Here is a 24,826-nt window from a genome sequence, read left to right as displayed (position 1 = left end):
GCCATATGGATAGTGTATTCTGAGAAAATTTTCCATTTCTCATTTCTAAGGAAATTATAGCCAGTACAAGTAATTATGTGTTTCATTTTTTTTTTTTTTGTCTGATCTTATTTATTTGTTACTCTTAGAACATCTCATTTTTGACTGGACTCAGACTTAGAAGTAGAAGCTCTCAGAGAGGACAGCCTCTGTCTCTTGGCAATCTGTTCATGGCATTTTTCTTTGGCCTCCTTCATTCTCTTGGCCAAAAGTTTAGCATATTCTGCAGCCTCTTCCTTATTTTTCTTAGTACACTGTGTCTTCAGAGCAATTCGCCGATGTTTGTGTTGCAGAACACGTGGAGTAACAAGACGCTGAATCTTGGGTGCTTTGGTCCTAGGTTTCTTACCTTCTTTGTTTAGGGGCTTTCTCACAACATACTGACGGACATCATCTTCTTTAGAGAGATTGAAAAGTTTGTGGATTCTGCTAGCTCTTTTGGGCCCCAGGCGACGAGGCACAGTAGTATCAGTGAGTCCAGGAATATCCTTCTCCCTTTTACAATGACCAAATTGAGAACGTTCAGATTGGCATCCACAATGCAACCCCGTACAGATTTGCGCTTTCTTTCTCCAGTCCTCCTTGGTCTGTCACAGGAATGCCCCTTACTCAGTAGCAGGCGAACTTGGCCATGGGTCAAGACACGCTGCTTCATGGGGAAACCCTGTTTGTCGTTCCCACCACTGATTTGGACCACATAACCCTTCCATTCTTCACCCAGAGTGTCAGCAGCAACTTCTGTGGCCATATGCTTCTCATAAAAGGTACGAAGTTTTTGTTCATCGTCCACTTCAATGAGTTTCTGGCAGCCAGTGGTCGGGAAAGAAATGTTCAGCTTTATTCTGAAGCGGCTGACCGCCTCCGGGGCGCCACAAAAAAGAGCTATGTGTTTCGTTTTTGCTAGGGTACTTTTAAGCAGCCATAAGGAGCTTTCACTAGAGATCTAAACCCCTGCCAGTGTATTCCAAGGTGCCATATAAATGTTACCATCTCTCATCTTATGAACTATGGCACGTAAAGAGTTGGGAGGCATGTATGTACATGTGGCCTGTAAAGAACTGCTACATGAATCTGGAGAAGGGGGGAAATATTTCTGGCTGAAATGGTCAGAAAAGCTTTATAAATGAGGCAGAAACTAAACTGGGTCTTGAAGAGTGGGTAGAATTTTGAAAGACAAGATGCTGAAAAGAACACAGGACAGTGAGTGAATCAGTTTGGCCTGGGCAAAACATATATACTTTATGAACTCATTCTTTTTTTTTTTTTTTTTGCGGTATGCGGGCCTCTCACTGTTGTGGCCTCTCTCGCTGTGGAGCACAGGCTCCGAATGCGCAGGCTCAGCAGCCATGGCTCACGGGCCCAGCTGCTCCACGGCATGTGGGATCTTCCCGGACTGGGACACGAACCCGTGTCCCCTGCATCGGCAGGTGGACTCTCAACCACTGCGCCACCAGGGAAGCCCTGAACTCATTCTTAAACAGAAGCAAAGCTTTAAAAAGGTAGCTGGTGCCAGCCATATACTCACTGTCTTAAACATAATAGAGAGCACAATAAATATGATTATGGAGGGTCTTGAAGGCCAGGTTAAAGAATTTGAACTTAAGCTTAATAAGCAATTAAGAAAATACAGAAGGTTGTGAGCAAATAAATATTTGGTGCTTCAGCAAGATTATTCTAGGCACTGATATGTCATAAATAGTGAAAAGACAGACACCATGATTCAACAGTGTCTCCAATGTACCTTCCCCTTCTGGGGAAATGGGATAGGGAACAGTTTCTGTTCTCAGTGAACTTCCACTTGAATGTGCATGGTGGTGGTGGTAAAGGGTATGTGTGGAAGGCTCTGAGACCTGGGATAGGTGCATTAAAAAAAATATTACCAGGGCTTCCCTGGTGGCGCAGTGGTTGAGAGTCTACCTGCCGATGCAGGGGACTGTACAGGTTCGTGCCCCGGTCCAGGAAGATCCCACATGCCGTGGAGCGGTTGGGTCCGTGAACCATGGCCGCTGGGTCTGCGCGTCCGAAGCCTGTGCTCCACAACAGGAGAGGCCAAAACGGTGAGACGCCCACGAACCGCAAAAAAAAAAAAAAAAAAAAAAAAATTACCATACGGTGTGATATACTAAAATGAATGCATAAAGGTTCTATGGAAAAACAGGAAGAAGTAACTTACTCTGCCTGAAGGAGCTGTGTAATGCTTCAAGGTGATACTTGAGCTGAATTCTAAGATGGGTCAGAATTAGCCAGGTGTCAAAAGGGAGGAAGTCATCTAAAGCAAAAATAAGAAGATGTACAGCAGGATATATCCAGAGGACAATGAAGTGCAGTGCAGAACAGTATGGTTAAGGAAGGCTGGGGCTGGATTGGATAATTAATAGAGCTAAACCTCTTCACCAGGGCCTTGAAAGTTTAGAATTTATCCTATAGGTGATGTAGAGACTGACAGGTTTTAAAGTATGGAAACGCCATGATAAGTGTGCCTTGGCCAATTCTGGTACCACTCTATTAAGTCAAACTGGGAAATTCTGGTACCACTCTGCAAGTCAAACTGGTAGAGAAAAACTGGAGTCAGAGAAAGAAAAATCTATAGTATCTGATAAGCAAGTGGATTTGGAGGAAAAAAGCAAAGAAGATGTAGGTATTATGGCTGGTAGACTAGAAGAATGGTCCTATCAAAGGCCAAAATTGGGAAGTCAAGATAAGTAAACACCAGGGAAATAGCAGTAGTTCAGTTTTAGATACGTTAAGGCGCTAGTAATACTCTGTATACACAAATGGAAATGTCTACTGGGCAGCTAGAATGCAGACACTAAAATGTGGGAAAGAGGTCAGGAATAAAGACATAAATCTGGGAGTCACTCAAATAAAGGTGATAGTGAGATAGTAAGCAGGTATACTTTTCAGAGAAGAATGATAAGTGCTGAGGATTGAACCATACTTAATTGACTGAAGAGAGTAAGGGTAAGGTGATATATAAGAGGCGAAAAAAGTAAAAGACAAATAGTGTGGTAGACTAGAACAGCTTCAAGAAGTTAGGGGGTGGTGGTCACCAGTTTCATCTCCACTACATATATGTCAAGGACATGAGGACCAAGAAAAGAAGTCATTAGGTTTACCGATTAAGAAATTATTGGTATAGGGAGAGTGGGAGGGAGGGAGACGCAAGAGGGAAGACAAATGGGAACATATGTATATGTATAACTGATTCACTTTGTTATAAAGCAGAAACTAACACACCATTGTAAAGCAATTATACCCCAATAAAGATGTTAAAAAAAAAAAAGAAAGTATTGATAATCTTTAGTATACTTTTAGTAGAGCTACGGACAAGAAAGGTGGATGAAAATCAAATTACAACAAGAGATAATAAGGAGAAAATAAGAATATAAATGTCACAAACAGGGAAACGGATTTAGAAAGAAAAAGAGTGATAAGTAAATACAATGGATTATATATATATATTCTCTTTAATTGCTGTATATCACAGAACTCAGTATTTTAAAAAGTCAATTGTAGATTGATATATTTAAATTTTAGAAACAAGAACAAAACTATGAATTACATACGGTATATATAAAAGCATTAAACAAAGACTGGAAGAACATAAACCCATTTATGATAGTGGAGTGGGGATGGGGAGAAGATATGGGACTGGGGATAGTGGCCAAAGGGGACTTTATCTGTAATGTTTCCACTTTTTACATAGAGATGGAAGCAAATACAACTAATTGCTAATGTTTTTAAATTCTAGGTATTGTTCTGTAAATGTCAAAATGGGATAGTGATATGATTGGAGTAAATATGCTTCAGAGAATGAGAAGTCGCTTTAATGGAAACTAGAGATGGTTATATAAATAAGAAGATAATATAGTACATTCCTATCAGAACACTCTACAGCCTCTAAAAGGATGTACATGTGTGGCTGACAACACCCTGAGAGTGGGGATTCTAATTCACTTTGCCACTGCAGGAGGCTCGTGGGGAGCAGATGATTCTCCCTGCTTTTCTTCCCATTTGACTGTTCTGGGGGCACTGGCTACATGCCTTACCTACTCACCAGGTGCAAGTAAGTGATGCAAACAACCTCAACAAATTCCTGAGTGTTAAATGTGAAAGGGGTACACAAAAGTCAAGTTTCCAGAAGCATCTCTCACCAGGCTTTAAACCTGAGGTTCATTCCTGCAGTTTGTTACAGTATTCTTTGTATTCTCTATACATTTAATCCTAATTTTGAGAAATAAAAGAGAAAACGAGAAAGTTTAATGGTGATAGAATAATATATAACAGACGTCTCCTTAAAAAAGTATGGCAATGAAGGGAAGGAAGAGAAACTGACCGAGATTCAGAGAGCCTGACATAAAAGGTTTGAGTTTATGAATGGTTATAATTTCAGGGCAATGATTTGTGATCCCAAATCATTCATGACACTAGAAAACCACCCACTTTCCCACCCCCCTTCTCAAACAATTTAAAAGGTTCAAATGATAAATTTATTTAAAACAGTTGCTTACTGTTTATAAAAATGAAAGGCAATCAAAATATATATCTATATATACTCTTTCTACCTACAAATACTGCAATAATAAAATTTATCAAGATAAACAATTGCTAAACTAAATTTAGTTATTCACAAAGGACCAGGCAATTGAACTTCAGTTATTAATAAGTTGCTATTAACTAAAAAACCTTGAAAGACTAAGTGTATAAACTGAACATACCATCCATGTTATGTAAATATAATCTTCATTTTATTTGACAGTTTATGGAACACAAACCTCACTAGAATTAAAGCTCCATATGAGCATTTTTGCTTATGTTCACTACCACCATATATCGAGGACCTAGAATGGTAACAGGCAAATGCATTGATATTTATTAAGTCAATTCATTAAATACAAATGTTTAATAAGCACTAAAATATACCTAATTTTAACCTAGAAGCAGAAGAACAATATATGTTATACACATTTCCTAATCTTCTCAAGGACAGAACTTGCACTGAAGAAATAAAAATAAGGGCAAGTTTCTGAGCTAAATTCTATCCCTCAAAAATTGCCACCCAAAGACCAAGCTGGGGGGAAGCCAAATTCAAAGCAAGAATTCTAGGTCCTAACAGGTTGACATATTTTAGTCTGTTGGGCCTGTCAGTATTCCTCAGATGAACCCATCAAGTATCTTTGTGTTCAATTTGCATGTAGGGCCAGCCCAGATTAAGATGATACTGTAAATATGGAGATGGGTGTGTGTGTGGTGGGGAGAGAATTGCTACATTAGTTGGTTACACTAGAATCTTAAATACCTTCTGCGTGCCTAACATATGAATAGCATTTTATTGTTTTATAAAGTGCTTACACGTGTTCTCATTTACACAATCCTCTGAGGTAGGATATTGCCATTTTATAAATGAGGATGTAGAACCTCAGAATATAAGTCCAAAGTCACATAGCTAGTAAGTGGCAAAATGAGAATTTTAAGATTTCTGGCCAAGCTTACATCACTAAAATGTACTCTTATCATGAAATAATCCCTTGGGATTTAGGGTAGTGGGAATTCCCTGGTGGTCCAGTGGTTAGGACTCCACACTTCCACTGCAGGGGGCCCGGATTCAATCCCTGGTCCTGGTTGGGGAACTAAGATCCCCCAGCAAGCTGTGCCGCGTGACCAAAAAAAAAAAGTGATTTTCAACTACAATAAAATCTGGAAAACTTTTTAAAATATACATGCTCAGGCCCCATTCTCCAGAAATCTGTGAATTAATTGGTTGTGGGCAGAGCCAGGCATCCATCCATATTTTAAAATGTTCCCCCGGTTGATTCCAACGTGGGGCCACGTTGCAAAACACTGACTTAGATAATAAAGATCTTTGAACGTCATCTTAAGAATCTACCTTGGGGCTTCCCTGGTGGCGCAGTGGTTGGGAGTCCGCCTGCCGATGCAGGGGACACGGGTTCGTATCCCGATCCGGGAAGATCCCACATGCCGCGGAGCGGCTGGGCCCGTGAGCCATGGCCACTGAGCCTGCGCGTCCGGAGCCTGTGCTCCGCAACGGGAGAGGCCACAACAGTGAGAGGCCCATATACCGCAAAAAAAAAAAAAAAAAAAAAAAAAAAAAAGAATCTACCTTGAGGTATGTCAAAAAGGTGCCGAAGATGAGGGAAGCCAGTATTATAGTCACCTGTTTCAGTACATGCAGCCAGAATTTCCATGTTTCTATTAGATGTTTTAAATGCCTGGCTAGCACTCCTTGGCTTTTTTACTTTTTTTTTTTTTTTTTTTTTTTTGCGGTACACGGGCCTCTCACTGTTGTGGCCTCTCCCGTTGCGGAGCACAGGCTCCGGACGTGCAGGCTCAGCCGCCATGGCTCACGGGCCCAGTCGCTCCGCAGCATGTGGGATCTTCCCGGACCGGGGCACGAACCCGCGTCCCCTGCATCGGCAGGCGGACTCTCAACCACTGCGCCACCAGGGAAGCCCGGCTTTTTTACTTTTATGGAAATCTCCAAAGAGTGTATGAAAGCCAGATCAGCTTTTGGACACAAAAACTTTTCTAAAAGTCACCTACATAAAAGTGAAAGCAGCAGGCCCTCATGGGGGAAAAAAAAATTAATTACAAAATACCCAGCACCAGAATAGGGTCTCATTTGATTGGAACTGGCAGTGGCAGAAAGTGGTCTCCTGTGGGCATATTTCAGTAGTCCTATATAATTTGTCAGTATGGTAAATTATAATTTACCTCGTAAAACCTGGTAAATTATCAAACCCCTAGACCACTGGGGAAAATGACAAAAAAGTTCATGCATTTATTCATTAAAGAAATATTTACTGATGACCTGCTTAGTGCCAGGCTCTGCTGTAGGTTTCAAAATAAATAATGATGTGTAAGTTTACTGCCTTCCAGGAGCTTGTAAACTACTTACATAAAAAGGGGTTAGTCAATACAACTTGACCTGAATGCTCCCCTCAAACAAGGGCTGGATTAATCACTGGGTCACCCCAACTGGAAAAAGTCAGTACATGATTTCTATCAACTTAGATGTCTCAAAATTCTAAGCTCCAAAGGAAATGTCTGCCACTGTGGAAGAAGATGTACTCTTGAGTGACCTGTGTTCTGGGTGTGATCCAAACAGCATTTAACTGGGTATAATCTCATTTAAGGTTGGCCTTTCATTGCCAACCTTAAAGTTGGACTTTTCCTCAGTAGGAAGACCTGTATCACACGCTGAACTGGGTGGCAAATGCTCTACTGAGAGTTGTAGGCAACCCAACATGCATTAACTGGCTAGGCCAGGAAGTTATGTCGTGGCTTAGGGGAAAATGTGGAGTAAGGGTCTCCAAATATTCATGGTAGAACCCATGGCCTAGAATTTCAACAGCAGAGGGCGGTGCAGCCGATTTCACAGAAAGAGTTTTACTGACAAGCCCCCCCCCCCAGGAACTTGCCCCATGATAAGATGAAACTTTATCAATGAACTCAACGAATGGTAAAATACGCTAAGTGTTCAGGGTTGGACTTACGGCTGTTTTCCATAACCTCTACTCTGGTCTGACCGTTAAAGTCCCTTGCGGGTACTCGTGACCTTATAGTTTGGGGTGGGGATGGGATGGGGGAGGAAGGAGGAATGAAGTCAGTCTATCAGGCTTTCCAAAAGAATGCTTATCCTTGGTTTTTGTAAAGAGTGTACAAATTGGAGGGGGATCACTCCCCAGAGAATTAGTCTGGTCCTTCTTGCCAGTGACAGCGCTGACAAACACGTTTCAACACAGTTTGGGGGGAGGGGAGGAGGACAGTAAGAAAAACTAATTCTCTGGGTTCACACGAACCCCTCTCACTTCGCAACGGCGTTCGGACAAAACCAGACGCCAATCCGTAACTAAGTTTCGCTTTAAGTCTACGCACCCAGGCCGCCCGCTCCGTCCTCCCCCAAGTACGGACTCCAAACTTTCTGCCCCTCACTCGGCCCCCAGGCCGTGGAACTCCTCCCGGCAGGCTAGGCTCCGCTCCGAAGAGCCCCGAGGCCCGGCCCGCGTCCTCCCCCAAGGCTGCCCGTACCTGTCTAGCATCTGCTGTAGGGCTTGGTCCGGCATCTTCGTCGGAGGCGGCGCACTCGCCTCCCCAGTGGGCCCGGTCAGGGCCGGGCCCAGGGACAATAGCACTGAGAGGCGGCGGAGTAGGCCTCAGTCCGGCGGCAGCCGCGAACCCCCCACCCAGCCTCCCGGGGCGGCTCCGCGAGCCCGGCGGTGGCGGTGCGCGGCCCGCGGGCGTCTGGAGGAGGCGGTGGGGAGCGAGGGGGAGGAGCCTGGGGCGGGGAGGCGGCGATCGCGACCCGGGTTCCTGCCCGTCCGCCCAGGGTTCCGGTCCATGGACCGCGGGCGCCGAGTTGCTGCCGGCGGAGGAGCTACCTCTGTGAGGTAAGAGTCACCACTTCAGTGCGCGCCGGGGTCACGACGCAAGGCGGCCCAGAGCAGCCTGGGAGATGTAGTCCTCGGACCGTCCCCGCAAGAGGCTGCACAGCCCGCCCCGACCACCGCCGTCGCGCCCGCCGCCGCTCGGCCGGCGCCCTCCCGTTTCCTTCCTCCAGGGGGAAAAATGTCCTGCGGGCCGCTTTCCAGGAAGCAGCGGGATGTGCCACTCCACCGTCAGTAGCATCAAGGTCAGCCCTCCCTGTCTGTTTCTTTTCTCTCAGCTCTCGTGCTCAGGTGGGACCGAGCCAGGTGAGGGCAGGGGGGCGGGCTAAAGGGCCATTTCTCGGCAGGGTCCCCAGTCGCGGCCGCGGCGTCGGGGCGGGCCGTGGCGGGGGTGGGGGTGGCAGAAGTGCCTTCTGAAGCCCTCGGCGCTGGGGCCAGCGTCTGCCGCATCTGAACCCATTTTGGGGAGTTACGCAACCCCCATGAGGGGTCGGATGCTCTAGTACGTGAGGTTATTCCTGAGGGGTCGGAAGGGCAGTGGCTGCCTAGACGAGGTGGTTCCCACCAGAACCTCTCGGTGTATGTTTGCCCGACGAGGGGTGGGGTGGGGGAGAGGGGCGGGGTAATGGGGGGAGTTTATTCCCTCCCTCTCTAGGAACCTTCTAAAATGTGCCTGGGCTTTCAAGGGCTCGTCACTAGTCTCCAAACGGAACGTGTTCATGAATAAACAGCTCTTGCTTACTCAGCTGTGGGTCGTCAGGGGTGTTTGTTTCTCTCTCTGCTGCTGGTCGCTGTTAACCATTTCTAGTCGCCTTGACACCTCCAAGCAGGTGGATGTGTGTGTGTGTGTGTGGGGAGGGGAGGGGATCAAAAGGGAAAAATCATGAATCGCTCGTTGGTTTATTCTCTGACGCTCTAGGGACAGCTTTGGCGGGAGGAAAAGAGCTGTTGGCTCACAGGAATGCGTCTTTTGGATGACCTGTGACGTTCTCTAGTGCAGCGATTGGTAGGATGTCTGGTAGTTTTCCCCTGATTATGCCTAATTTCTGCCGCAAGAGGTTTGATTTTTCTTTAAATTAAAATGTGTTGCTTAAGCTCTTTATTTTTTTTTTACGTAGAATTTTATAATCCGCTCTTAATTCTCTGCTCAAAGTCTGCTTCCTGAATATATTTGAACTAGAGTGTACATCACCAGGAAGAAAAACAAAAATAACATGTGACCAGAAGTTTATTTGGCCTCCGATTTCTGAAAGATGCTTTTATGAAAAGCTTTGGGAATTTACATGACTAATTATAATTAATGCTTCACCTTTTTCTCATGAAATGAGAAGCAGGCCCCTGACAGGGGAGGGAAATAAGTAATTTAATCAGGGTGTTTGATATTTTAAATTCCTATTTATTGCTACTCCTACTGGGTAAGTCTTCCCTTACTGCATATTTATCTCTTAAGCAATTGTCAGCCACAAGGAGATTGATACATACATGCCGCTCAAAAAATAGAATTTGATCTTAGCATATTGAAAAAAAAGAATTTATAGTAGTATTTTCATGAAAATTCTGTTTCCTGGCTGTGTCAAAAATCCTTTGAAATAGGAAAAAAAATTTCTGTTATTCATCTTAAGAGTGATTAGCAAAAGAAAAGAAAAAAAGCGATAAGCACCTGACCTAGTAATTCCACTCCTTGGTATCTGCCTAAGAGAAATAAAATGTCTACACAAAGACTTGTATGCCAACATTCACAGCAGCATTATTCCTAATAGCCAAAAAGTGGAAACAACCCAAATACCCACAACTGATGAATGGATAAACCAAGTGTGGTATAGTCATACAACAGAATGTGATTAGGTTATAACAAGGAATGAAGTTCTGATACATGTGACAATATGGATGAACCTTGAAAACATTATGCTAAGTGAAAGGAGCCAGTTACAAAAACAACATATTGTATGATTCCATTTATATTAAATGTTAAGAATAAATTCATAGAGACAAAGTAGATTAGTGGTTGCCTAGAGCTGGAAGAGTTGGGGAGTAATGGGGAGAGATTGCTAATGGGTATGAGGTTTCTTTTGGGGTTGATGAAAATTTCCAGAATTAGAGTGGTGATGGTTACACAACATTGTGAATTATATTGCAATTAAAAAAATAAGATAAAACAAAATTAGATTCTCGTGATGGTGGCACAGCTCTGTAAATATACTTAAAAAACTGAATTGTATGCTTAATATGAGTTAATTTTCTACTATGTAAATTACATCTCAGTAAAGCTGTTAAAAAATTAGCTCCATAGAAAATGTTCATAAGGACATCTAAAGAGAAACAGATCAACAGATAACTGATAATTCTTTAACTTTTTATATTTTTTAATTAGTATGGACAAAAATCATGATTGATAGAACTCATAAAATAAATTCCTTCAGATAAATTTGAAATGGGTGACACACATAGCTTGAATTTCAGTATTGTTTGTCAACTTTGTTTTCCTTGTCTCTTGTGTTTTCAGATAAGACTTGGAATAATTGGAATTATAATTTACTTTCTGATTTTGAAGGAAAAAACTTCTTACTTACTTAGATCTTAGTCTGACCCCCCTCAAAATAAAAAGTTGAAATGTACTTATGCATTAATAATTTTATAATGGATTTAGAAATACCTGAGTATGGAACTGTTCTAAATATGTTAGGAAATTTAAAGTAGTATATTACTTTTATGTTCTCCCATGACACTTGTTTTGAACTGTCTGCCAAAAGGGGCCCTGGAGATATTCCAAAGAGATATATAAAGTATCCAGGTGCCTTCCAAGGAGAATTGTCAATTGCCAAATTTGGTGATAAACTGCAGGCTGAGTCCACATTGCAGGCCACAGAATATTCTTCATTAATTTATTCAGCAGACATTTCCAGAGGATTTATGATGTGCCTGGGTACTCTAGTCACAAATTAAACAATAACTACCCTTTAAGAACATACAAACTACCTACCAACACTTACATTAAAAAAAATTAAAACAAGGCATTTACATATGAAATACTACATAATGATACATGGAAGCATATGATTAAGTGCCAAATGAACTGGCCTAGAAATACAAAGTGAGGTAGAAATTTAGAGACTGTTATGGGCTGGTGTGTTAGAGAACTTTGTGAAACAAGGGGAATTTAGGCTCTACCTTGTAGCAATAAGAATTATGTAGGTAAAGAGGTGGAGAAGGATCTTGGGTCTGGATAAGGATGAAAAGATGTAGAGAGAGGAGTTAACCTCTGTAACTGGAACTGTGTCTCTGTTGAGTAAGTGAAAAGTATGATTGGTTAGTTAAGTAGGGAATAGTTAAAAGGCCTTGAAGCTATTAATTCTTTTGTTAAGTATTTATTGAACAAGCAATATTTATGTGACGGGCACTAAGCTAGGTACTGGAGACACAATAATGAGAAAAACAAGCATGGTCCCTACTTTTGTGGAGTTTACCGTTTATAGTGGGAGAGAATCACATGAATACATTTTTTAGGTTGCAAATGTAGTACATGGTGTTATGAGAGATAATAACTAGGGTTTTTACCTAGACAGGGAGGTCAGAAGAGTTTCTCAGGAAGTGTCCATTATGCTGAGAACTGAGGAAGAGCAACAGTTAATTGGACAAAGGGAGGAGGGAAGAGCATCCCAGGCCAAAGGACAGCATGTGCAAATACCCTGAGAAGGAAGGCCCCTTGGTGAAGAGGAGAAATCGAAACAAAGAGAGGACTTGGGGTAAAATGGAACCACAAAGTCAGTCAATTGACAGACTCTGAAGAGCTTTGTAAGCCAATTTGAGGAATTTTGCCTTTATCCTAGAATCCTGCTGGGAGGAGGACATAAGAAATGGACTCCATTATGTAGGAAATGGAGTGTTAACTTGTAGTGGTTCCCAAACCTGCTGTGAGTCAGAGAATTACCCTGGAAATTCTGATCCATGTGCCTGTAGTTGTGCCCAATTAGCTGTTTTTTTAAAAAACAAATTTCCTAAGTGATTATTAGACCAATGGTATCTCTGCAGAAATACCACAGTGGTTGAGAGCTTCAACTCAAACCTACATTTGAGTCTTAGCATTGCCACTCAGGGGCTCAGCAATTTGGGGTGGGTTATTGAATCTTTTTAAGCCAAAGTTTCCTCATCTTCAGGAGAAGAATTACAGAACCTACCTCACTGGGTTACTGGGAGGATTAAATGCGAAAATTCATTTAAATTGTTCAGGACAATGCTGGGTACATGGTTAAGAGCTCCATTGGTGTTAGCTCTTAATTATTACTGAAAGTTCTTGAGTCAAGGTGAGAGTGATTTAGGGGAATTAATTTCGCAGTGGTATGCAGGGTGGGTTGGGCACAAAGACAAGTTAGGACTGGCCTAGGTCTCAGTAACTTAGCCATGGTCTGTAACTATTTCAGAAGTTTGCTTTAACACAGCTATAAGTCCTTGAAGAGCCTTAGATTGGCTAAGTAGTTTTCAAATAGATAATGTTCCTGGGTCTCTTAAAGGACTTTTATAGGGAGACCTTGGTCCCCAGAATACATTTTACTGGCTTAGCATCTATAATGTTACTTTTATATATATATATAAGTTTATTTATTTTATTTATTTTTGGCTGCATTGGTCTTCATTCCTTTCTCTAGTTGCAGTGAGCGAGGGCTACTCTTTATTGCCATGTGAGGGCTTCTCATTGTGGTGGCTTCTCTTGATGCAGAGCACGGGCTCTAGGTGCACGGGCTTTGGTAGTTGTGGCACATGGGCTCAGTAGTTGTGGCTCGCAGGCTCTAGAGCGCAGGCTCAGTAGTTGTGGTGCACGGGCTTAGTTGCTTCTCGGCATGTGGGATCTTCCTGGACCAGGTCTTGAACCCCTGTCCCCTGCATTGGCAGGCGGATTCTTAACCACTGCACCACCAGGTAAGCCCTTTAAGATTACTTTGAATTGACCTTTTCTTAATTCTGGACAGAAGCTTCACTGGCCACTTATAGAAGACAGTCTAAAACCTGTCTCTTTATCTTCATTTGCTATGCAGAGGATAGAATTTTAACAGCTTATGTCAACTCTAACGGAAAAGATATTTACAAAGGGTAAATAATTTTACAAAAAAATCATCTAATTAGTCTTCTTTTCCTCATAAATATTGTGGAAGACTCATTACTTTTCATTGTCCTTGGTTAAATTCCTCTCTCCGGGTTAGGTGTCCCTGGGATAAGGCAGTGGTGTGTCAAGAGTAGGTAAAAATCACAGGATAAGATGCCACATCTTCCTTCTTGTATCTTGTTTCAGGAGTATCAATTTTATGCGAAAATGTATACATAAAGAATTATTTTCTTTTTTAAACAAGTGTGGATGTCAGAGCAGCAGTTCTCAAAAAGTCGTCTAACAGACTCCTAGGGCTACCTGAGAACCTTTCCAGGAGGTATGTGAGGTCAAAGCTATTTTTATAATAATACTAAAACATTATTTGCCTTTTTCACTGCATTGGCATTTACACTGATAGCACAAGCAATGGTGGATGTAACTGCTTGTATCTTAGCACCGTTAAAGGCACTGACACCAAACTGTACTAATGGTTATATAGTCTTCACTACCACACACATAGAATAAAAACAAAAGTTCACTTAAGAATGTCCTTGATTAAGCAGTAAAAAATATTCATTTATTAAATTTTGACCATTGGATATGCGTAGTTTAAATATTCTGTGTAATGAGATGGGAAATATGCACACTTCTGCTGCATCCAAAGTATGATAGTTGTCTCAGAGCAAAACACTTTACATGATTGAGCTACAAGCTGAACTAGCTACTCATCTGACACTATTTTACCTGAAAGACTGACAAACATTTTAAACTTTTGTGCTGTTAAGAAAGTGAAAAGACTTTCACTCGTTTCAGAATGGGAGAAAATTTTTGGAAATAATATATCTGAAAAATGACCTGTGTCTAGAATATATAAAGATTTGTTGCAACTCAATAATAGAAAGGCAAAGAACCCAATTAAAAAATGGACAAAGGATCTGAATAGACATTTCTCCAAAGATATACAAATGGCCAGTAAGCACCTGAAGAGATGCTCACCAACGTTAGCCATCAGGGAAATGCAAATCGAAACCAGGATGAAATACCACTTCACTCTCCCTAGGGTGGCTATAATAAAAAAGATGAATAATAAATGATAAGTGATAATAAGTGTTGGTGAGAATGTGAGGAAGTTAGAGCTCTAGTACACTGCTGATGGGAAGGTAAAATGGTGGGGCCATTTTGGAAAACAGTCTGGCACTTCCTCAAAATGTTAAACATAAAGTTTCCGTATGACCCAGCAGTTCTACCTCCAGATATATACCCAAGAGAAATGAAAACCTGTCTACACAAAAACTTGTACATGAATGTTCATAGCAGCATTATTCATAATAGCCACAAAGTGGAGCAACCCAAATGCTTATCAACTGATATATGGGTAGATAAAATGTGTCCATACAATGGAATATTATTCAACCATAAGGGATGAAGTACTGTTAAATGCTTTAGCATGGCCGAACCTTGAAAACCTTGTGCTAAGTGAAGTAAGCCAGTACGAAAGAGAACATATTCTATGATTCCATTTATATGAAGTGTTCAGAATATGTAGGTCTACAGAGACAGAAAGTAGATTAGTGGTTTAGGGTTGAGGGAGATGGAGTTTTGAGGAGTGACAACTAAGGTGTGCAGGGATGTGCACCTCTTTTTGAGGTAATGAAAACATTCTAAAATTGATTGTAGTGATGACTGCACAACTCTGTGAATATACTAAAAATCACTGAAGTGTACACTTTAAATGGGTGAATTATTTGGTGTTTGACTTGTATCTCCATAAAGCTGTTGTTTAAAATAACACCAGATAAAGCCTTAAAATCCATTGTTAATTGACTGATGTATTAACTTATGACATATCAATATAACATAGTATTATATAGCTGAGCTATTGAAACAAATGAGATATTTCTATATAGGCCATAATGAAAAGTTGCTAAAGATGTAGTGGTCATCAGTTAGGTTTTTTTTTTGTTCCACAGTAATCAACTCTAGCTAATTCAGTCCCACTAGGGGACATTTGTTAATGTCTGGAAACTTTTTTGATAGTTACACTAGCATCTGGTGGGTTGAGACCAGGGATGCTGCTAAACATACTATAATGCACAGAACAGCCCCTCACAACAAAGATGTTGTAGCTCAAGATGTCAATAGCGCTGAGGTTGAGAAACACTGAGCTAACTTAAACAAAAGGAAATTTATTGGAAGGAATTGGGTGAGCTCGCAGGATTGAAAGTAAGGCAGGAGAACCAGGCTGGAAGCAGCCAGATAGGCTACCACAGAGAATCATCTTGCAGCAACATTCCATGCTCTCATATGGGTTCAGCACTGGAATGGATAAACTCCCTCCAACTGTTTGTATTCTGCTCACTGTTCAAAATCTAAGGAGAGAGCATCTAATCAATCTTCCTTGCCACTTGGCTAAAGGAAGGCAATGTACCTTGAATGAAGGCAGTTCCTCAAAAGGAAGTACATTCATTAGCAAGCACTGTTGACTATATAGTTATGATTCATTTACTATCTAGGTGCTGAGGATAGAGGAGAGCAAAAGAGACAAAAATGCTCTTGTGGAGCTTATATTCTTTTTTTTTTTGCGGTACGCGGGCCTCTCACTGCCATGGCCTCTCCCGCTGCGGAGCACAGGCTTCGGACGCGCAGGCTCAGCGGCCATGGCGCACGGGCCTAGCCACTCCGCGGCATGTGAGATCTTCCCGGACTGGGGCACAAACCCATGTCCCCTGCATCGGCAGGCGGACTTTCAACCACTGTGCCACCAGTGAAGCTCCCGGAGCTTATATTCTTATGCTGCTAAATCAGGGCAGATCTTTAATAACTTAAAGAAGGTTGAATAGTTGCCAAACTCCAAAACCAATAAATACTACCCATATGTTAAGTGAAAAAAGCAGGGAGTAGATAGTATCTATAGTGTTATCCAAATTATTATTTTTTTAACTTAGCATGTGTATGTAAGGAGATTTCTAGAAAGACACATAGGAAATGTTTTTTGTTTTTTTTTTAATATTACGTGTGGATGGTGAAACTGAATATGGGGAGAGAAGCCTGCTTTTCATTTTATTCCCTTATGATGTTTTCATTTTCACCATGAGCATGTATTTCACAGTTAAAATTTTTAAATTAAATTAAAAAAAATCATTGGTGCAAGTGAAGGATGATTAAAGGCTTTTAAAAAGTCACAATATTGGGAGTTCCCTGGTGGTCTAGTGGTTAGGATTCCGGGCTTTCACTGCCGTGGCCTGGGTTCAATCCTTGGTCGGGAACAGAGATCCCACAAACCGTGTGGCCAAAAAAAAAAGTCACAACATTATGGTGGTTCTGCTTATTATGGAAAAATGGAAAGAAAGAAAGAAAGAAGAAAACCTGACTGGAAAGTGTGGCCTGTAATCATTTAACATATTTGTTGAACACCTACCTGCCTTAGGTCCTTTTTGGACAAGGTGGAATATAAGTAAGTAAAATATAAAGCAGCAACCATGTGTGAGGAACTATGTGAGGTGCTGTAGCTGGGAGGGGATTGACATTTGAAAAAGACCTGACAGCTGCCCTTAACGACTGCCTGTTGGCATCTAGTTATTGAACACCTAATATGTGGCATGGGCTGGGCCCTATACACACATTATCTCAAACCCTAACAATGACCTTATCAGATGGATGGCTGTGTCTCTCATATCACAGATAAGAACTTGAACACTGGAGAGATGAAGTCATAGCAAATAAGTGGCATAGCTGACCTTTGAATCCAGGTGTATCTGACTTCACTGGAGAACAGTGTATGAATATGTGATAGTTAAATAACAAGTAAAGAAGAAAGTGATATATTGCAAGAGCAATCACAGAACTACCCATGATTAATTTCTGAAGAATTTTACAGATAGGTACCCCAGGAGCTCAGAGAAGGGAAGAGAAGTTGCTGCATATTGGAGTGGTCTGGGCAGGCTTCCTAGTGGAGGAGTGGTTTGAAGGTGGGTCTGGGCAGGCTTCCTAGTGGAGGAGTGGTTTGAACGTGGGTCTGGGCAGGCTTCCTAGTGGAGGAGTGGTTTGAATTGGGTCTCGAAGGAGGAGTATATGGATATGTAAAGAGAAAGGCAGTGTCAATCTTTACTAAATGCCTGCTTGAGTCTAAAAACACTTCACCTAATCCACGTAGCCTCATTTGGGAGGTGAGGAAACAGAGGCCTCCACTTATACCCACCCCCTGCCAGGAATAGGCTCTTAATAGGCCTTAATTTTTGGCAATCTGATAGGCGTGAAGTGAAATTTCATTGTCATAGTCAAATGTTTACCTCTATTTTATAGCTTCTGGGTTTTACCTCTTGGGTAAGATGAATTAATGATAGAAGAGAAAGTGTATGTAATAAACTAAAAGACCAGGATATAGTCTTTTGGGAGAATAGATATTCAGTATAAGTCATTTTCCTCTACTAAAAGAGTTTTAGGCTTTTATGAAGGTATTATAACTAATATGATACCCTACAGCTGAAATCTCAACTCGGTAAGTCTGAGAAAGATCACCTATTTGTTTATTCAACACAAGTTCTTAAGCTCCAACTATGTACCAGACACTGTGGGAATACAAATATATGAATAATACATTGTTAGTCTGTTCTTGTCATCAGGTTGTTTACCATTTAATGGAAAAGACATATTGTCATATATTTACAATATATGGAAATTTGAGCCAATATATCTGCACACACTCCCTGAAACCTAGGAGTCCTCCTTGAGTCATCCTTCTCCCTCATCCCCCTACCCTTCAGTTAGTCACCAAGTGTGGTCCATTTATCTCCTAAATATCTCTCAAATCCATTTATTTTTTTTCCATTGCCCCCTCCCTTCACCCTAGTCCAGTTGCCTGTCATCTCTTACCTGGGACTACTTACTAGTCTCATAATTGGTCTCCCCACCTTTGCTTTCATCCCTTTTCAACTGGTTTGACAATTGGCCTCTCCAATTTACTCTTTCTTCCTTCGATTCACAAGTAGAATGACTTGTTAAGAAATGTAGAACTGCTCATGTTGCCTGCTTGAAGTCCTTCTGTGGCCTGTTTAAATCCTGGTGAGAAGGAGCCAGCAGAAAGCATAAATTTAGCAATTTGGGGAAAAGGGGAATAATCCATGAATTATGCCTTCTAAGCTTCATGAGGGCAGGCCAGGACCATACCTGTTTTGTTCACTATTGTATCCCCTGTGCCTTGCACAGAGCCTGGCCCTTGGCAGGTGTTCAGTAAATATTTAGTGAATTTTTAAAAGGGAGAGACACTTCTAAGGAGAGAATGAATCCTGAGATGTTTGGAATTGGACGTATTGATACAAACTAATGATTTTATAGATATACATACATAGATAAACCCACACAGATGTGTGCATACATATGCTTTTGGCTCTATCTGCTGAGAGGAGCTAGGGCAGTTATACCCCAGAACCAATGAGTATACCTAGTGCTATCTCCAATAGAGGGAACAAAGGCTCTTTGGAGAAACTGCTAATCCTAGACTAGTAGGAAAGGACAAGTACATGAACCTGGAACATCTGCAGTGCCAGAAAGTAGGGATGTGATAAAAAACTGATGGGGCCATGTCAAAAGGGCCTAGGAGTCAACTTGAAGGGACCCCAATGGCCAAATCAGGGACATTTTGAGTAACATAATAAATAATGATAATGAATTGTAACCTGTAGAATAAAATATGAATCTGTGAGTCTATGCTATTAAAAATAAATGAATAAATCAGGGGATAAGGAAAAACTCTTCCTTATAGTGGCATTCCAATTAATTAGAAGCATTGATGAAAATAGCAAATCACCACTTGCAAACACCACAGGAATAATTGATATAGGCAAGAATCATTGATGGATGCTAAAATTAGTGGGTGAAAGTATGTTGATAAACAGGATGTTCACATAGAAAGTATCTTCCCAAAGATATTTAAGTAGAAAGGGGAAAATAGTAGCTTTACAGTGGAGAAATCTGGCAGACACTACCTTAACCAAGTGATCAAAGTTATCATTACCACAATGGGGCATATCCACATCATGTTCCTTTTGGAATGATGCACTAAGAAGGACACAACATGACTTCTGTGGTATTATTGCCAAAAATGCATGACCTGAATTTGATCATGAGGAAACATCAGAGACACCAAAATTGAGGGACATTCTACCAGATAGCTGGCCTGTGTTCTTCAAAAGTTTCAAGGTCAGGGGACTTCCCTGCTGGTCCAGTGGTTAACACTCCATGCTTCCAATTCAGGGGGTGTGGGTTCGATCCCTGGTCGGGGAATTAAGATCCTGCATGCTATGCCGCGTGGCCAAAAAAAAAAAATAAAGTGTCAGGGTCATGAAAGACAAATACTGAGGAATTGTCCCATATTAAAGGAGACTAAGGAGACATGACAACTAAATGCAATGTGTGATTCTTGGTTGGATTCTTAGAAGGGGCATTAGTTGGCCAGTTGGTAAAATAAGGTCTGTAAATTAGATAATAGTACTGAATCAATGTTAATTTTCTGATTTTGATAATTGCACTGCGGTCATTTAAGATGTGAACATTTGGAGAATGTGGGTGAAATGTGGAGGGAAATTCTTTTTTGTAACTTTTTTTTTTTGCGGTACGCGGGCCCCTCACTGTTGTGGCCTCTTCCGTTGCGGAGCACAGGCTCCGGACGCGCAGGCTCAGCAGCCATGGCTCACGGGCCCAACTGCTCCGCAGCATGTGAGATCTTCCTGGACCGGGGCACGAACCTGTGTGCCCTGCATCGGCAGGCAGACTCTCAACCACTGCGCCACCAGGGAAGCCCTTTGTAACATTTTTGTAATTCTGAAATTATTTCAAAGTGAAACATTAAAAGTAAAATAAAACCCCTTTTTTTAAAATTTTATTTTATTTACTTTTTTATACAGCACGTTCTTTTTAGTTATCCATTTTATACATATTAGTGTATGTATGTCAATTCCATTCTCCCAATTCATCCCACCACCACCACCACCCTGCCTGCTGCTTTCCCCCCTTGGTGTGCAGACGTAAAACTCCATTTTTAATGGTTTTGTATTGCCCTCACTTACTTTATCTTGCTTTACTTTACTCCCCACTTGCTTCCAGCTTCCCAAATGAACCCTGAACTCTAGCATGCTAGCTAGTGGCTTTCTTCTTTAGTTCCTTGAATACACCATGCTTCCTCCTCTTCAGATCCTGACGGTAAGAAGCAGCATGGTATTCTCTTTGCATGGAGCATACTTCCTTTGAAATTTATCCTTTTGTGCTTTAAGGCTCATTTTACTTACTCTAGAAAACCCCTCCCTGACTCCCTAATGCAGGTCCCAACGTTGTATGGTTTCATAACATCTGGTACTTTTTCATAGCATTTTTATCACAACTGCCATGAAATTATCATGGAGTTTACTGTTTAAAGTCCTTCTCACTCACTAGAAATGAATGTTCATAAAAGATGGAGGGATTGTCTTTTTTTGCTCAATATTATTTCCCTGGAACCTTGCACAGATTTTCAATGACTATTTGAGTAATTAATGCAAGTCATGCAATGGAGCATCCCCCCTGCCAAAAAAAAACCAACACAACTTGGATGAAACTGGACACAGGAGACGTTTTAAGTTTGAGGAGATGAAGGCGGGGACCAGAATTGGTGGCAGTGACAGAAAAGGATAGATGGAGGAGTCTTATCATGGAGCCATAGGACTTGATAAAGGAGGAGGAAGAGTCAAAAATGACTCAGGTTTAATCATCAGCTGCAAAAAGGTACACAGTTGAAATGGCACTTGAGTCACTTTTCCAGCAGTATTTTTTTTTTTTTTTTTGTGTGTGTGTGTGTGTTTTTTTTTTTTGCGGTACGCGGGCCTCTCACTGTTGTGGCCTCTCCCGTTGCGGAGCACAGGCTCCGGACGCGCAGGCTCAGCGGCCATGGCTCACGGGCCCAGCCGCTCCGCGGCATGTGGGATCTTCCCGGACCGGGGCACGAACCCTTGTCCTCTGCATCGGCAGGCGGACTCTCAACCACTGCGCCACCAGGGAAGCCCTCCAGCAGTATTTTTTGAGAGTATGTTCCTAAACATTTGAAAATGGTCTCTATTTATTTTTAATAAAAATGCTTTAAGTGGTAAAATACTGTATTATGTGGTAAATACCAATTGTCATGCTGATTGGTATGTTTGGCATACTAAAAAGTACTAGAGTATTTTAATAAAAATACTATAAACCCATGGTAAAATACTGCCTTGATTCATATTAAACAATAAAAATGACTATATGAGAACACCTGAGTATCCCTCTGTAGTGGGTACTGTGGTGCTCCAATCCACATCCTCTCATCATGGGTAATGTACTCCTCCCTCAGCTGCTGGGAATTTTAGTTCCTGATGGTGAAAAGCTTTGATTTTGCTGGGTGTTGCCTTAGGTTGCAGGGAACTGCCTCACTTTAGGTTATCCTCCCAGGTTATGCCTCACTGGCCCACAGCCAGTGACTGGCTGATTTAAGATGCAAAGACCCAGCTTCCTTGCCTTATTTGAAGACAAGTCTGAGGGACCTGTCTCAGCTACCACAGGTGTTGGCCAAGTTGCAACCACTCTGGGGTCAGTGGCTCCCTCTGACTCTCCTGGTCTTCCTCATTGCCTTGCAGATGTATTTGCCAGTTGTGTCCTGCCTCATTACGTCTCTTGCTTGAAATTGGTCTCAGAATCTGTCTCCAAGGAACCTAACCTATGACACTATCTAATCTGACTACTCTCTAAAGGTTGCCATCATTGGAACCTCTGTGTGTGTGTGTGTGTGTGTGTGTGTGTGTGTGTGTGTGTGTGTCTGGGTTTTGTTTTTGTTTTCTCCCCCAAATATACCCCAAAAGTGCCCAAATTAAATGTACACCTTGATGAATTTTCAAAAACTCAGCTTCATTTTTATCAAAGAAAGAATAAGAAAATGAGTTTGGGTAGAGTGAGAACCACCTACATTTACAACTTCCTCATGGTGAAAACTTTGAGGGAAGGGCGGGTTGCCAAGGGAAGTTGGAAGTTTCTCTGATTTTAAAAGAGCAAACAGTTTTGCTCTTTTGGTTGACTGCAGTGAGCTCTGAAATGAGAGGAACAATCTCAGTATACTTCATAATACATGTAAATGAAATGGGGAAAACAATGAATGTCAGGGACTAGAGGAGAAACTGAACCATTTCACTAGAGGAAATGATTCAGAGAGAGGAAAAGATGATCTTCCTGAAGGTCAAATATCTATAAATCAAACATGTCAAAATATTGCTAAAATTTTGAGTAACGAAGATTTTTCTGTTAGTCAAGCTTTTTATAGTACTCTTGATTTTAAAGTAAAATTTCAAGAATTCTGTGTTTTTGTTTCTCAGTGACAGAGCTTTCATTGAGAGTGTTTAGTTCCCCTCTGTTGAATTCTTTCTGTCTCTAACATCACCCTCCTCATTCTCTCCTGCCTGGATGATACAATAGCTGGCCTCCTAATCAACTATCTCTCTCTTTCCACTTTTATCCCCACCACAGTCTGTTCTTCACACAGAACCACGATGGCCTTTTTAAAGCATAAATCAGATCATGTCACTGCCCTGCTTAAAACTCTCCAGGGGATTCCCATCACACTTAGGAAAAAAACCCAAAATCTTAATTTAACCTAAAAGGCACTATACCATATGGCTCCTGACTGCCTCTCAGACCTCATCTTGTACCACTTTCTCCTTGTTTACTCCAGCTACAATAGATTAGATGTTCCTCTAAAGCAGGGGTCAGAAAACTAAGAGGGGCCAAATTGTGCTAGAGGCCTATTTTTATACTGCCATTTTTAAAGGATTGTGAAACAACTACAACAACAGGAACAAAAAGAAGAATATGGAACAAGAGACCTTGTGTGACTCGCAAAGCCTGAAACATTTACTATGTGGCTCTTTTACAGAAAAAGTTTGCCAACTTCTGCTTCAAAGGCTTATCCCTCCTGCATTAGGATCTTCACATTAGCTGTTCCCTTTGCGTCCTCCACTACCAGTCTTCACATGGATGGGTCCTTTTAATTCAGGTGTGAACTTGATTCAGGTGTCACTTCATCATTGAGGCCTTCAATGACTACCTAATGTAAATATCTTACCAGATTCTCTCAATCACATCAACTTTTTTGTTCTTTACAGCACTTATCTGATATTTACTTATTTTTATTTTTTCAATAACCATTCCCCCTCTCCCCCACGTAGAAAGATCTTTTCTTTCTTGTATACTACTTTTGAGTATTCTTGATCTTGCATTTAGATGGAAGAGAGCAATAGTAAATGTTTGGAGCCTACTGCATAGTTGGTGCACAGTAAATGTGGTGAATGAGTGAATTTCCAGATCATATCTGCATATGAAGTTTAGGTCTTCTGCTTTCTTTTTGTCCTCTCTGAGAGGACCTACAGTGCAAACTGCAATAAAGAGCTACTTGAGAATGGAGACACCAAACAATGCCTCTCCCTTAAGAGAACAGATAAACTTCTCTTTTCCTTTTCCTTGCTTTCTCTGGGAGAGCCCATTGATAGAAGAGTGGGATGTTTCAAAGGGATGTCTCAAGGACAACTTATATAAAAAAAAAAAGAAAAGAGGAAAAAAAACGTTTCTTTTCATCTTTTTCTTTCGTGAGAGGAATTTTTTAGGGTGGTAAGATTGGTCAAGGTCACATTTTCTACGAGGCTCTGAGGCTTTTGGGTGAAGAGTTTAGGTGGAGGCCTCTGCTTGGGAGATGGATTTAACACTAAGAGGAACCAGGCCTGAGCTCAAAAGAGAAGCCAAGAATGATGTGAATAGGGCTTGTTCTAGGTGGTCAGGTATGAGGGAGGAAGGTAAAAGCCCAATAAGCACAGGTCCTGGATTTTTCTAGAGTTTAATTATTTCACATGGTCAGGCCACATGTTTTGACTTTTGGTAGGAAAAATATGGTTACTAAAGCAATGGGAGGCATTGCCTGCTGCAGCTAAGACCGGTGCAACCAAATAAATTAATTAATTAAATAAATAAAAATAAAGCAATGGGAGGCAGTGATTGTAAAGAAAATGTGGGCACTGTCCTCTGGGTGTGGCAAGATGTAAGGGATAAGATTTAAGCTATAGAGCTTGAGTTTTGGAGTCAAAATAGACCTGAGCTTATTCATCCACTGGTTATGTCACCTTGGGCAAATTATTTAGCCTTTCTAAACCTTGGTTTCCTTATCTGAAAAATGAGAAGAATGATAGCTTCTATATTTTAGGATTATTTTGAGGATTAACTGATAAGGCATGTAAAATACTTATTTAGATGCCTACATAAATAAGTG

At 41.4% G+C, this 24,826-nt stretch overlaps 3 protein-coding genes across 4 annotated transcripts in view; 1 reads left to right on the top strand and 2 right to left on the bottom strand.

The window, feature by feature from the left end:
* MARCHF5 (membrane associated ring-CH-type finger 5) overlaps positions 1-8,449 on the bottom strand; it is a 55,236-nt gene extending 46,787 nt beyond the window's left edge. The window contains exon 1 of the mRNA XM_032608005.1: positions 8,089-8,449. Within this exon, the coding sequence (XP_032463896.1) occupies positions 8,089-8,123 (35 nt within the window). The 5' untranslated portion in view covers positions 8,124-8,449. The remainder of the gene's footprint in view (positions 1-8,088) is intronic.
* On the bottom strand, positions 106-4,764 carry LOC116741887 (40S ribosomal protein S6-like). The gene is given in 4 exon segments (XM_032609057.1): positions 106-535; positions 538-921; positions 2,213-2,308; positions 4,758-4,764. Coding segments are annotated over 4 exon segments (888 nt in total). The 3' UTR covers positions 106-134.
* An 87-nt stretch (positions 8,450-8,536) lies between the features above and the next one.
* The window catches only part of CPEB3 (cytoplasmic polyadenylation element binding protein 3), a 179,220-nt gene continuing 162,930 nt past the window's right edge, over positions 8,537-24,826 (top strand). For both annotated transcript variants that reach the window (XM_032608004.1, XM_032608000.1), the window contains exon 1: positions 8,537-8,689. The gene's annotated coding sequence lies outside the window, so the exon portion shown is untranslated. The remainder of the gene's footprint in view (positions 8,690-24,826) is intronic.

Source organism: Phocoena sinus, chromosome 16, assembly GCF_008692025.1.
Source record: "Phocoena sinus isolate mPhoSin1 chromosome 16, mPhoSin1.pri, whole genome shotgun sequence".
Classification (NCBI taxonomy): Eukaryota; Metazoa; Chordata; class Mammalia; order Artiodactyla; family Phocoenidae; genus Phocoena; species Phocoena sinus.
This window is presented reverse-complemented; position numbering and strand designations above follow the sequence as displayed.